Raw genomic sequence first — 15768 nt, forward strand, 5'->3', positions numbered from 1 at the left:
CAATCAAAATGACTCACAACTTCCCTTCTGTCATCACGTATGTGTGCATGAAATAGTAAGGTAGAGATCTAAGAGCAAAGACATATGCAGCTTATAAACTTCTAAATGAAAAACATAGCCTTAAAGTAACAAACATTATACATTATTATGATGCCAATGAATAAAACATTTTATTGCCTCTATCGAATGAGAGACAAGAAGAGAGACTGAGAAAGAGAGACAGACAGAGACATAGTTGTCTGTGGTTAGTCGTGTTAAACGCAAAATTGTATTAAAGGAAATGTGGTCAAGATAAAAAAAAATGTTGTTGAGAAATAATTTTGTAATATAAATATAGGGTAAAAAATAACTTTTATGTATATTTACTATTAAACAATAGGAAACTAAACAATCTCTGAGAATACAAGAGGTAGCAATTTTGTATGTAACTCAAGGAAAATAAAGAAAACTGCTAATTATTTAAATAGTAATAATAAGTAAAAATAAAAAGATATATATATATATATATATATATATATATATATATATATATATATATATATATATATATATGGTTATCAAAATTAAAGAAGCGTTGAACGCAAATTAATTTTAACGGCACTAATTATATAAACGACGATTAATGCAGTGCACATTTCTGTTTGACAGTTGTTTTTAAAAATTTAATTAAATAAATATTAAAGAGCCAAAATTAAAACCTTTAAATCAACACATTTATTCACAATGTCTTTCCTTTACTCAGATATAAGAAAAATAAACAAACTCAGAAAAAAAAAAATTCTAAAAAAAAACATTTTTTTGTAATATTCTAAAGCAAATCATGATGACCTCCTTAAAGAAACTGGGCCGAACGCCAGTTTTACAATATAATAATGACCACAAACACACTGTCAGTATGACAACTGCCTTGCTGAGGAAGCTGAAGGTTATGGAGTGGCCAAGTATGTCTCCAGACCTGAACCCTATTGAGCACCTGTGAGGATCCTCAAGCAAAAGGTGGACACACAAAATATTGACACTTTGAACACAGTTTTGACGTTCAATTAGGGTTTACACACTTTTGTTACCAGCTACTTTTACAATAATGACTGCATGTTGAGTTATTTTTTTAGAGGACAGTTAATCTATACTGCTATGCAAACTGCACATTAACTACACTAAAATATATTTGTTTCATTTCTATAGTATTGTCCTTTGAGAAGATATACTAAAATGGTTGCTGAAATGTGAGGGGTTTGTATGTGAGTGTATATATATATATATATATATATACGAACGAACCTATGGAAACGAACCTATATATATATATATATATATATATATATATATATATATATATATATATATATATATATATATATATATATATATATATATACATACATACATATACAGTGGAACCAATTTACGAGTTTTCCCCATTGGAAATAATGTAAATTCAGATAATGCATTTCAGACACCTAAAATTGTTCATATAAAAATGAAAGTACAGTAGAGTATGCAAAATACATTTATATGTGATGTTATTGTATTACTGTATACTGTAACGATAATAATCCTAAATAAAAACAAATAAACATGATGTTTACTGTAACTTTAAGAAGAGTCAAGGCTGGTATAAGGGAGATGAGGAGGAGAGGAGGAGAAGAATGGATATTGCTTGGAAGGAGAATCTCCTTCCATTATTATGTCAGGAAGACTTTCACCCGAATGACTGGTTTCACTTAATTTATGCTTTTTTGATTCATTTTAATTTTTTGAGTCACTCTCACTTTTAATTACGAATCTCCTCCTTCTTAGCACCTTCCATTTCAGGGTTCTTCTTTATTGGAGACATTGCTTTACTTTTGTAGTAATCACTACACTTATTAACAACTAAACAGTCTGAAAAATACACTGCTTTACACACACATATGATCACAGTAAGAATACAATACCGTATATATATATATATATATATATATATATATATATATATATATATATATATATATATATATATATATATATTTTATATACAGTACAGACCAAAAGTTTGGACACCTTCTCATTCGAAGAGTTTTCTTTATTTTCAAGACTATGAAAATTGTAGAGTCACACTGAAGGCATCAAGGGCTATTTGACCAAGAAGGAGAGTGATGGGGTGCTGCACCAGATGACCTGGCCTCCACAGTCACTGGACCTGAACCCAATCGAGATGGTTCAGGGGTGAGCTGGACCGCAGAGTGAAGGCAAAAGGGCCAACAAGTGCCAAGCATCTCTCTGGGAACTCCTTCAAGACTGTTGGAAGACCATTTCAGGTGACTACCTCTTGAAGCTCATCAAGAGAATGCCAAGAGTGTGCAAAGCAGTAATCAAAGCAAAAGGTGGCTACTTTGAAGAACCTAGAATATGACATTTTTCAGTTGTTTCACACTTTTTTGTTATGTATATAATTCCATATATAATTCCACACGTGTTAATTCATAGTTTTGAAGCCTTCAGTGTGAATCTACAATTTTCATAGTCATGAAAATAAAGAAAACTCTTTGAATGAGAAGGTGTGTCCAAACTTTTGGTCTGTACTGTATATATATATATATATATATATATATATATATATATATATATATATATATATATATATATATATATATATATATATATATATGAACAATTCTGAAATAATGTCATCTTCACTGCTCAACAGTTGAATGAGTTTTTTTTCCTGTCTATATCATGCTACCAAAACACCTTCTCCACAAAATAACTAAGGCATTTAAAAAAAAAACATTATTTTGCAGAAAACACACTGATCAAAATTAGAGAACACTTTCAGATACCTCCCAGTTATTGGTGTTAATCTGGTACCTGGTGCTAATTTCCTTGATTATCTGTCAACCCCTATTTAACTGGCAGCCTAACTTCCAGTGTCACTGACTCTGCAAGATGGTGGGCCGTTCTGAAGTGACTGAAAGCCTCCGGCAGCAGGTTGTCCAGATGAAGGCCAAAGGGATGACCCTATCAGCCATAGCAAGACAAGTTGATCGTTCCAAATCTGTGATTTCAAGAATATTGAATCTTTACAACATCACAAACTCATTCAAGTCCGCCAAGAAGGCTGGTCGTCCACGGAAGACAAATACAAGAGAGGACAGGATACTGCGGAGGATCTCAATGGTCAATCGTTTCCACACTGCAGCTGGAATTGCTCACCAGTTCAGCGCTGAACAGGGTAAGGATCTGTCTCGTCATACAGTGTCTCGACGTTTAAGAGCATTTGGACTGAAAGCCCACTCTGCAGTGACCAAACCTCTCATTAGCAGAAAGAATCAAAAGGCTAGACTAAGCATGTTGTGTGGACAGAGGAGAACTGGTCCAAAGTTCACTTCAGTGATGAAAGCAAGTTTCATTTATTTGGGTCCAATGGAAAACATTATGTTCAGCTACAAACTGGAGAAAGACTGAACCCAAAGTGTGTAAAGAAGTCAGTGAAAAGTGGAGGAGGAAGTGTCATGGTTTGAGGCATGTTTTCTGCAGCAGTAGTTGGGCCTCTTATACAGCTACATGGCAGAGTGAATGCAAATGTTTAACAGAACCTTCTTCAACAACATATGGTTCCTTCCCTGCGTTCATCACCCAATCAGCCCGCAGTGTTCATGCAGGACAACGCTCCATGTCACACAGCAAAACGGGTAAAGCAGTTCCTTGAAACTGAAAACATTGAAATAATGACATGGCCTGCCCAGAGTCCTGATCTCAACCCAATACAGAACCTCTGGAAAATCCTTGGTGACAAAGTTATGGCCAAGAAACCCACTACAGTCACCGAACTGTGGAGGAGACTGGAAAAAGAGTGGACCAAAATCACACCAGAGCAGTGTGAGAGACTAGCGCTGTCCTGTGGCCGCAGATGTGCTGAAGTCATTCAGAGCAGAGGCCTGTACACTTCCTACTAATTGCTGACTGTTGTAACCTTCATAAAATTTTGTTGTAATCTTTTTCAATGCTACAGTCATTGTTGTTCTCTAATTTTGATCAGTGTGTTTTCTGCAAAATAATGTTTTTTTTTTAAAATGCCTTATTTTGTGGTATAGACAGGACAAAAACTCCTTCAACTGTTGAGCAGTGAAGATGACATTATTTCAGAATTGTTCAATTGTTTATAAATTGTTCTCTAATTTTGTATATATATATATATATATATATATATATATATATATATATATATATATATATATATATATATATATATATATATATATATTAAGCTATATAGTTTAGCGGGGTTTTATGTAGAACAACTAAGGAATCCCCAATTACATCCAAAGAAACATTCAGTTGTGAAAATACTAATACATACACTGTTCAAGAGAAAATATATTTTAATAGAATAAAAATTAATTGTACATTTTGTACTCACCTCATACATACATTAAAAAGAAAACAAATTTGCAGTTCATAAATGTGCAATTAAGATTAATTACAGTAACTAATATATATATATATATATATATATATATATATATATATATATATATATATATATATATATAAAATTTATATATAATTAATATATAATTAATCTTAATTGCACATTTAGATCTGTTCTAAATGTACCTTATATAAATACTTTCTTTTAGGTTTTTAATACTGTAACCAACATGGCCATGAACAAATATGGATGCTTTATTCAAATGTTTATTTTTAGTTAAAGCATACTCAACATAGAGCAAGACAAAATATTCTTGTAAATGTTTTAAAGTAATTATGGAGTTTTAATTTATGTAAATCATCAGCACACCAAACAGAACTTTTGCTATGTTTCCAATGGTTCTAATTGGCGAATATATACACTGGCAGATTTTGGTGCTTGATTTGAAACTTGGCACATCAGTAAAACAAATGTTTAGTGATTAAAAAAGGACGTCACAAATAAATGTGTGTTGCTTTGAAGGTTTTAATTTAGCCTTTTTTATATTTATTTATGTATATTTTTAATAAAAATGGTGAAACAGAAATGCTTGCTGCATTAATCGCATATAAATATATATATATATACACAGTACAGACCAAAAGTTTGGACACACCTTCTCATTCAATGAGTTTTCTTTATTTTCATGACTATGAAAATTGTAGATTCACACTGAAGGCATCAAAACTATGAATTAACACATGTGGAATTATATATGGAATTATATACATAACAAAAAAGTGTGAAACAACTGAAAAATGTCATATTCTAGGTTCTTTAAAGTAGCCACCTTTTGCTTTGATTACTGCTTTGCACACTCTTGGCATTCTCTTGATGAGCTTCAAGAGGTAGTCACCTGAAATGGTCTTCCAACAGTCTTGAAGGAGTTCCCCGAGAGATGCTTAGCACTTGTTGGCCCTTTTGCCTTCACTCTGCGGTCCAGCTCACCCCTAAACCATCTCGATTGGGTTCAGGTCCGGTGACTGTGAAGGCCAGGTCATCTGGTGCAGCACCCCATCATTCTCCTTCTTGGTCAAATAGCCCTTGATGCCTTCAGTGTGACTCTACAATTTTCTTAGTCATGAAAATAAAGAAAACTCTTTGAATGAGAAGGTGTGTCCAAACTTTTGGTCTGTACTGTATATATATATATATATATATATATATATATATATATATATATATATATATATATATATATATATATATATATATATATATATATATATATATATATATATATATATATATATATATATATATATACATATATATATATATATATATATATATATATATATATATATATATATATATATATATATATATATATATATAGTCTCTCTCTCAAAAAGTGAGTACACCCTAAGTGATCGTATCAAACCAAAGTGTTAAGTGTTAATATTTTGTGTGAACACCACTGTTATCTAGCACTGCCATGGAATTCACCAGAGCTGCACAGGTTGTTGCTGGGATCCTTTTCCACTCCTCCATAATGACATCACAGAGCTGCTGGATGTAAGACACATAGCGTTTCTCCACCTTCTGCTTAAGGATGCTTCACAGGTACTCACAGGGTTCAGGTCTGGAGACATGCTTGGCCACTCCATTACATTCACCTTCACCTTCTTCAGCAAGGCAGCTGTCATCTTGACAGTATGTTTTGTCATTATTATGTTGGAAAACTGATGTTTCGCCCAGTTTCTGAAGGAAGGGCATCAACAATAGCTCCCCAGTACCAGCATCACTCATGCAGCCCCAGAAGATGATGCTACTGTGACAATAATGGCTGTACATTGATTTAATTTTAGAGGGCAGTAAATATATACTGCGATACAAGCTGCACATTGACTACTCTAAAATATAGCCAAATTTAATTTCCCTTGAGAACATACACTAAAATGGTTGCTGAAATGTGAGGGGGTGCACTCACATTGTGAGATATAGTGGTAAAGACTTATTTTTTCCTGTTAGCTTTTACGTATTAAATAAAAAGTGTGCTATAATTCCTCCCAACAGATTTTTAGGTAGATGGTATGTTAAGTCTGCACCTATTGAACCAGTGTTAATGTTCTCTGGATAAGGACATCTGCTGCATTCCATAAATGCAAATGTTTTGGTATCCATCCACATGCTTCTGGCAAGTTTCTGATTAAATCTTTGACCTCAGAATTAAAACACAGAAATTAAAGTGGGGCACGCTTTCACAGTGCAACGAGGTTGCTTTAAAGTTAACTGTAAACAACTATTTTCCAGTTTATTAAAGTATGTGCGAATGACATTAAAGTCAACATCGTAGAATCAGATTTTTTCCTAATAAAAAGCTGTGTCTATTTCGCCGATAATGTGAATGTGGGTCAACAGAACTAAACAAAAGTGAATGAAATAAAACAGACATTATTTGTGTCTATTTCTTCTTCTACATCTTTCTCTTCTTCTTCTCTTTAATCAATGAATGTTGAATCCACCAATGTTGAAAGACATTTCTATCCACTAAAATATTTGCTTGTAACATAGATGGCCGATACGAACAGTGCACATAAACAACGTATGATCGTGTTTACTTTCACAAGGCATATTCGTGATAGCTTCTGAAGGCTGAATACATAGTTGTCTGTTTTTTTCGAATTGTAATTTTGATTACGTGACCAATCAGGAGATCATGTTTGAGATGCAGTAACGGTGATAAAAGATTTTGACAGGTTGACGTACACTATTTCATCATTTCGCTGTTTCCTACTTTCCATTTTGAGTTTTTCTGATTACTGAAACCGGTAAACAGCACTTTCACCCCACACTCCGCCATCCCTCCAACGCTTCAGCAGTCTCGGAAAATAAGCACCATGACAAAATTCCTGTTTATAACTCAGGTAGACATTATTTTGGCAGGTTGCTGTTTTTTTTTTTTTTTAAGACTAATAATGCTAAAATGCACTATCCTTTGGTAATTTCAGCATCACTGAGCATTCGCCCCAACGTGGGTACGGGCTTCATCCTTTAAAGTTCATATCACTTTTACTGACATATTACTCATCTGTATTGAGTCATTCCTTAATACACAATTCATTTTGTTTAAACACTGAGTTATCTCATTTTCACTGCTGATGGTCTGCCATGTGGTGCACATCATCTGCAAAACTGACTAATCTTTAAAGTCATATCTGCAAGAATTGTATATACACTTCATCAGATGTAAAGGTCTAACCATTTTCAGAAGTATGCTTTAGCTTTGCAAGCAGGCATCAAAGCAAGACAGACTGCATTCTGCATGTTTGCATCTATTGGAAAAAAAAAAAGAAGCAAAATCCAAACAATAATGAATTAAAATTTCACTATTGTAGACTTTCGTCGTCTCAGTCCAACATAATACTAAAAATGTTTCGCGACCCTTAGGCTCTCTTGTTTATTTTAACCTAAAATAAAAGGCACATTACAGTCTACCAAGCATCAGCGTCTTTTTCCCTTTTTTGTATTTCATTTATTTATTTAATCTGATTTGGTCTGAATGTGTTTTTTAACTGGTTAATATCTGTATGCTAGAAGCTTAGCATATTCTAAAACTTAATTATCAAGTTCTGTAAGTGAAGTCATTGTGGATGTCAGTGCTTTGTAACCTTACAGCTTTTTGTCTTTACTTAATTTAACAAAGCCAAAAAAAGAGCAGCCTGTGAGATAAGAAATGTAACTCCACACAACTGAAACTTCTCATTTATTAATAAACACTTTTATTTTTGACACATGGGACATTCAAATATTGTGAAATGGTGAACTTCGAGGTGGTAGCAGTCACTTGTGTTGATTACGTTCCAATTAAAGGAGGACTTGTTTCTCAGGGTTTTTTTTTAAAGACTTTTCTCCAAAGTTTGGATTGTATTTAAACATACAGCTAAACAGGTAGGGGGTTAAGAGTTCAACTGTTGTGTGACTAAAACCCTGTTAAAACCCAAAACTTTCATAATCAATGATTGGGAAGTGGTAGCTTAGTGGTTGAGGCACTGATCAGAAGGCTGTGAGTTCCCATCCCCTATAAGCTGCCACTGCTGGGCCATTGAGCATGTCCTTAACCTACCTTCAGCTGCTTGTTGTATGAATGAGATAAATGTAAGGGGCTCTGGATAATGGCATCTGTCAAATACATGTAAGAATGTAATGTTTGTCTTGGATGCAAATCCCAACACTAATAAAGATGCCACTGATTGGTCCCTGAGCTCAGCTGCATAATATCTCAAATTGTAAATCACTTTGGATAAGGTCATTTGGCAAATGCCATAAATGTAAATGGACTGTGTTGTAATCATACATGAAATGGATTCCCAGCATTTTTAACTCTCTTCAAACCAGCATTACATTTTCACACTAAAATTAAATTCACCAAAAATTCAAGAGTCAGATTTAATAATTCTTGGGGTCATTCTTATAATTATTATTATTGAATATAATGTATACTTCTAGTGGGATTTTAGTGACTTCTAAAACTCAACAGCTCTAAAATGTGTGTGCTATTAACTCATCTAGAGCTTTTAAATTCCTTAAGTTCCTTTACCACATACAATTAGAGAATATTATATTTATGTAATCCATTATGCATGAATAGTAATTTTATTTTACAATAAACATGCAGCACAAAAAGCAAGCAAATTAGTCAAAACAATTTATTCAGTATTGTAAAAAAAAAATGTTCATAGATTAAATTATTTTACAAGTCACAAATTAGTCATATATTTTAACAAATTCTGCAAAAAGGAGAGAAAATTAAAATTGTTTTTTTTTTAGACTACTATTGTGTAATGAATACAAAAATAATCAGAGCAAAATGAAAGTAGTTCAGAAAACAGTTTAATACAGATTAGTCTTCTTCATTATCCGCAAGAACTCCTGTTCATTGATTTCTCCATCTCCGTCTCTGTCTGCCTCGTCGATCATTTCCTGCCAGAGAGATCACCCGGGTTACGTGGCGGAACAAAACCCTCTACAGTCTGACAAAAACATTTCCCTGATGCCATCAGCTGTTTGTTCCTAATGATGAATATCTTTGTGTGGTCAAAATACACCTATCACACTTAATCTAGACAGCACCGAGTCAGCATGTAGTTGTATAGACTTTAAATACACAATGAATACAGAAACATGACCTCTTTGGATTGTTTTTGTGCCCAAGAGTGGTAAACAATGTATAAATGCAATACTCTTATAATAGGTTATGTGATTTGGCCAAACTTACCTGCAGTTCCTCATCTGTCAGATTTTCACCAAGCTCCTTTGCAACTCGCTTGAGATTTTTGAAGGAAATCTTGCCAGTTCCATCATCATCAAACAAACGGAATGCTTTCAGGATTTCTTCCTTTGAATCCTTTTCACTCTGTTTTAAAACAAAAAAAAATCATAAACATGCAATAATAAAACCCTACTTTCTAATACTTTTATAATTACAAAATTTTAAATATTTCTGATATGGACAACAACCAATGTTTAGTGGTTAGAGTTCCAGGTACCACTTTTGTTCTAAAAAGTAAAATTTCCAATGTAATTATTGAAAAAGGCATTTTTTCCCTCATTTTTTCATAGTCTAACCTTCTCATAGTAATGTCAGGGACAACAAAGTATCGCACTTGCATATGCATTGTCTAAAACACATATCAGACTTCATGGAGCAGCTGAACACATTTTGATGAGCCTAACTGTCCTCCATATACTCAAACTGACTTCAGTAACTGGATGCAAAAAGTAATTCACAACGGGCAAAGGAAACCCCTTTTGCAACCAAAAGGTAGGGCCTGTATATTTTCTTGGACCTATGGCATCATCGGGATCTGAAGACTCCAGTGAACATTCAGACAGTTGTTCCACTTATGCAAGGAAAGTTTACAGCCTTCCCCAAACATTTGCCACAATGTTGGAAGCATATATTTGTATATGTACAGTAGATTTCCTTTCACTTGATCTAAGGGGCTCCAGGCTCCAAATCTGTTCCAGCATGACAATGGGCACAATGTAATGACCATAAAGACTTGATTTGTGACCCTGCTGGTAATAGAAGTGTAGATTAGTTTCTCAAGGTCTTGTAGAAACAATAAACCATTTTTTCAGGTAGTGTATTCAATTTGGTAATATGCTCTTCTGGTGAGTTCTCTAGTTTGTACTTCTTCAATTAAAGGAACTTTTGTCCTATCCAAAAATGTATCTCCTCCATAACTTGCTTGTAGATCTGTACGCTTTGACCGAATGCGACTATAAAAACCCTGGCGATTCATGTCCCTCTAATCCTATAATTTTTAAAATAACTCCAGCCTTCTATATATAATCTGAATAAATCTACAACTGCTCCAGAAAACCCTACACAGTTTTTCAGTCGGGGTAAGAGTGTGCTGTGTACTACAGTATCAAAAGCACAATAATGTCCGATAACAGCACAATCAAACATTGCCAGCATCAGTATTTAGTCATATAGTACTTTGGGCTTCTCTTAGAACTTTGGGAATATCATAAACATGACTGCAATTTTCAATTTGTTGGGTACCATATGAGCACTATTTTAAAGTTTGAGCAATTTTACCATTTTTTGTGTCATCATGGACAGAAAGTCATTGAAGTCGATGGTGCCGGAGCCTTCTTTATCAATATCAGCAATCATCTTCTTGATTTCCTCCTTCTTTGGCTCAAAACCAAGAGCACGCATAGCAACCTGAATGAAGCGAATAAATACAAATGAGATATATATATATATATATATATATATATATATATATATATATATATATATATATATATATATATATATATATATATATATATATATATACACACACACACACACACACACACACACACACACACACACACACACACACACATACATACATACAGTACAGACCAAAAGGACACACCTTCTCATTCAAAGAGTTTTCTTTATTTTCATGACTATGAAAATTGTAGATTCACACTGAAGGCATCAAAACTATGAATTAACACGTGTGGAATTATATATGGAATTATATACATAACAAAAAAGTGTGAAACAACTGAAAATATGTCATATTCTAGGTTCTTCAAAGTAGCCACCTTTTGCTTTGATTACTGCTTTGCACACTCTTGGCATTCTCTTGATGAGCTTCAAGAGGTAGTCACCTGAAATGGTCTTCCAACAGTCTTGAAGGAGTTCCCAGAGATGCTTAGCACTTGTTGGCCCTTTTGCCTTCACTCTGCGGTCCAGCTCACCCCAAACCATCTTGATTGGGTTCAGGTCCGGTGACTGTGCAGGCCAGATCATCTGGCGCAGCACCCCATCACTCTCCTTCTTGGTCAAATAGCCCTTACACAGCCTGGAGGTGTGTTTGGGGTCATTGTCCTGTTGAAAAATAAATGATGGTCCAACTAAACGCAAACCGGATGGAATAGCATGCCGCTGCAAGATGCTGTGGTAGCCATGCTGGTTCAGTATGCCTTCAATTTTGAATAAATCCCCAACAGTGTCACCAGCAAAGCACCCCCACACCATCACACCTCCTCCTCCATGCTTCACGGTGGGAACCAGGCATGTAGAGTCCATCCGTTCACCTTTTCTGCGTCGCACAAAGACACGGTGGTTGGAACCAAAGATCTCAAATTTGGACTCATCAGACCAAAGCACAGATTTCCACTGGTCTAATGTCCATTCCTTGTGTTCTTTAGCCCAAACAAGTCTCTTCTGCTTGTTGCCTTTCTTTAGCAGTGGTTTCCTAGCAGATATTCTACCATGAAGGCCTGATTCACACAGTCTCCTCTTAACAGTTGTTGTAGAGATGTGTCTGCTGCTAGAACTCTGTGTGCCATTGACCTGGTCTCTAATCTGAGCTGCTGTTAACCTGCGATTTCTGAGGCTGGTGACTCGGATGAACTTATCCTCCGCAGCAGAGGTGACTCTTGGTCTTCCTTTCCTGGGGCGGTCCGCATGTGAGCCAGTTTCTTTGTAGCGCTTGATGGTTTTTGTGGCTGCACTTGGGGACACTTTCAAAGTTTTCCCAATTTTTCGGACTGACTGACCTTCATTTCTTAAAGTAATGATGGCCACTCGTTTTTCTGTACTTAGCTGCTTTTTTCTTGCCATAATACAAATTCTAACAGTCTATTCAGTAGGACTATCAGCTTTGTATCCACCTGACTTCTGCACAACACAACTGATGGTCCCAACCCCATTTATAAGGCAAGAAATCACACTTATTAAACCTGACAGGGCACACCTGTAAGGTGAAAACCATTTCAGGTGACTACCTCTTGAAGCTCATCAAGAGAATGCCAAGAGTGTGCAAAGCAGTAATCATAGCAAAAGGTGGCTACTTTGAAGAACCTACAATATGACATATTTTCAGTTGTTTCACAATTTTTTATGTATATAATTCCACGTGTTAATTCATAGTTTTGATGCCTTCAGTGTGATTCTACAATTTTCATAGTCATGAAAATAAAGAAAACTCTTTGAATGAGAAGGTGTGTCCAAACTTTTGGTCTGTACTATATAAAATCAAACCTAGGTCTTTAGTGGTGTTTTATCTATCTAGACCTCTTAATAGCATCATAAATAACACCACTGCTATAGAAATCATCAATACTATACAGAATAACAGAGGAAAACCCTGGGAATTTAAAATTTAGGCAAATTGTAAAGGATACGGAAAAGTTTAACAATTGTTTTAAACTGTTTTGGCCGACTTTTTCTTACAACGTCCAGCTTTTTCCTGAAAAGTCTGTCTTGTAAATAGATTGTAAGTGGATCTATGACCAAATTAATTTCTCCTCCGCTGTCAGCCATTGTGGAATGAAAAAACAGCCATTAAGTCTACACCTGCATATTTTAGTGTGTGCAGATTGCTAGAGATGTGGATTGCTAGCTCTGACTAGTGCACTAATCCGATTGGTAAAAGTAGCAGCTTTATTATTATTTTTACTTTACTTTACTTTACTTTACTCACTCACTCACTCACTCACTCGATCATCTACCCTGTATATCAAGGATGTACTAATGACATATAGGCAGAGATGCGTGTGACTGGTGTTTATTTATCAGGAAATATTGCTGCCATTTTTGAGTTACATACATTAACAATCATTTACATCTTAGCCAATTTACCATGTTTTTGAAGGGGCAGGGGAAACTATGGAAACTGGAGGAAAACATGCAAAACATGAGAGAACATGCATCATATAGAACAATAGCTGGTGCAATAAAGGTTGAAGCCCAGCTACAAAAACAGTGTGTTCCAAACTGGGAAAAAAACATGTTTAAGTAAGGAGGCCCTCAAACCTGACTGAGTTACACCAGTTATGTCAGGAGCAATGAATCAAAATTCTGGCAATGTAGTGTGACACAAACACAAATGTATGGTAACACAAAATGTGTGGCTCTTGGAGCTTGAATGTCTTTATCCTTGCGGTATGCAAATGTTTGCTCTCAATTGTGTCAAACACTTTAAGGTATTGTCTTACTTTTAGCTCTTTAACATCAATAGTGCCAGAACCGTCAGTGTCAAACAGATCGAATGCCTCTCGGATCTCCTGCTTCTGTTCCTCTGTCAATTCCTGTTTGGCAGCTGCTTTCTTCCGCTGAATTGCACTTGCACTCGGTTTTCTGTAGCTAGATGCCTGAAAACAAAAAACAAAAATAATAATAATAATAATTTTTACCAACATAAGAGTTTGTCCATGTAACATTTCAAATACAGCATTCTTAAACATATATTTTAGAAGATAGCAGCATATACACTCAATGACCAAATTACAATTAACCCTGTTTCTAAAACTGGGTGTTCAGATGGCTCTCTGTCCACAACTGTTGTCAGGGTTGTATCTGAGCTACATTCTAACAGATTAAACAAGTCTGAACCTTCTGAACATTCATCAGTAAAGCAGAAGATCTGAATTTTCTAAAATGGTCAAGTCATCCTGTCTGGCACAGTGTGCAGTGACTTTAACTATTATGGAACAATAGGGATACTTAATAATCTTTATTTCTCTCATCCAGTCACCCCACTAACCCTCCTTCTTTCTCACTCTCTGCATTTAACATGATCCTGAGGCACCAGTTCTCCTGTCCCTTTCTGTTTAAAATCCACCTGATTCATCCCAACATCCTAACTCTGGATGAAGTTCTCTTCAACAGGAAGCCACACTGTGCAGCTTGGTGTGGCTCCACATGAACATCCTAAAGATCCAGTTACTGAGCAGCTAATGAACTATGGGGATGAATTTTCAATTGTAATTTATATAAACAGTTTGATACAATGGCTTTTGGACTGCGCCCATCACTGAACAGTACACTTCAACAACGGAACTGTAATGAATGAACTTTCGGTGTCACACAGATGAGGATGGTTTCCTTTTTGTGTCTGGTTCCTCTTATAATCTCAGGGAGTTTTTCCTTACATCTGTCACCACTGGCTCATTCATTTGGGATTAATTTATAGGCACTAACATATAAATTCATATTTTATTACCGAATTTTTATCTCTGTAAAGCTGCTTTCGGAGAGTGTCCTTTGTTAAAAGTGCTAAACATATAGAAATGTATTGAACCGAGATCCTCCAGTTTGACACATGTTTACACTGCTACATGGACTGAACTGCTGTCTCCTGATAGGCGAATTAGATGTTTGCATGACTCAACAGATGTACATGAGTATTAGGGATGGGTTCCTAATAAACTGGTCATTGAGTATCCTGAATACAAAATAAAGAGCTGATACTAAATAAAAGTTTACGGACACTTGATGGACAAATGAAGGCAAACGTAAAGCATTTTGCAACATTAAACATGCAAAGAAACTACGTCTGTGATGCTTTCACATCTTTAAAAATGCGGGAAGTGTCAAGTTTTTGTTTTTGTTTTTTCACTGGGTGGCTTTGCTGCACAAAATTAGGAAATGTACCGGTATAACTAACACTATACTTTTACAAAACCATTTAGTTTGCTGCTTTGCTAATGAAATGCCTGCTTTCACTAGCAGTATGTAAGCTAGCTGTTAGATAATGAGAAAACAACGCTGTTTTTGTTACTAAGTTACTTACAACAGCCAGCCGTTAGCTTCACGCTAACTCGCTAACAACGTCAAATGGGTTTGCGTTTAAAATGTTATGGTTAATTAAAAACAGTGCAATAACTTCTTACCATCTCCGAATAGATGTATATGAATTTCGCAGCAGAAACAAATCAAACTGTAACTAACCACCAATCAACCGTTACACAACGTTCGGTAACGCTGTTTAGGTAAGCAAGGGTGTCAAACAACTTTTTAAAGGGTGTGGCCTTCCTAGAGCGACAGCGGAAGTAGCGAATTGAAATTCAGC

At 35.2% G+C, this 15768-nt stretch overlaps 1 protein-coding gene across 1 annotated transcript; it reads right to left on the minus strand.

Moving 5' to 3' along the window:
* Positions 1-9272: 9272 nt before the first annotated feature.
* Positions 9273-15746, minus strand: cetn4 (centrin 4). The gene is made up of 5 exons (XM_046859961.1): positions 15590-15746; positions 13913-14068; positions 11007-11135; positions 9675-9812; positions 9273-9379 (listed from the first exon to the last, which is right to left on the minus strand). The coding sequence occupies exons 1-5, from the start codon at positions 15590-15592 to the stop codon at positions 9290-9292; spliced, it is 516 nt and encodes a 171-aa protein (XP_046715917.1). The 5' UTR covers positions 15593-15746; the 3' UTR covers positions 9273-9289.
* Positions 15747-15768: the final 22 nt, after the last annotated feature.

This window comes from Silurus meridionalis, chromosome 10 (assembly GCF_014805685.1).
Source record: "Silurus meridionalis isolate SWU-2019-XX chromosome 10, ASM1480568v1, whole genome shotgun sequence".
NCBI lineage: Eukaryota > Metazoa > Chordata > Actinopteri > Siluriformes > Siluridae > Silurus > Silurus meridionalis.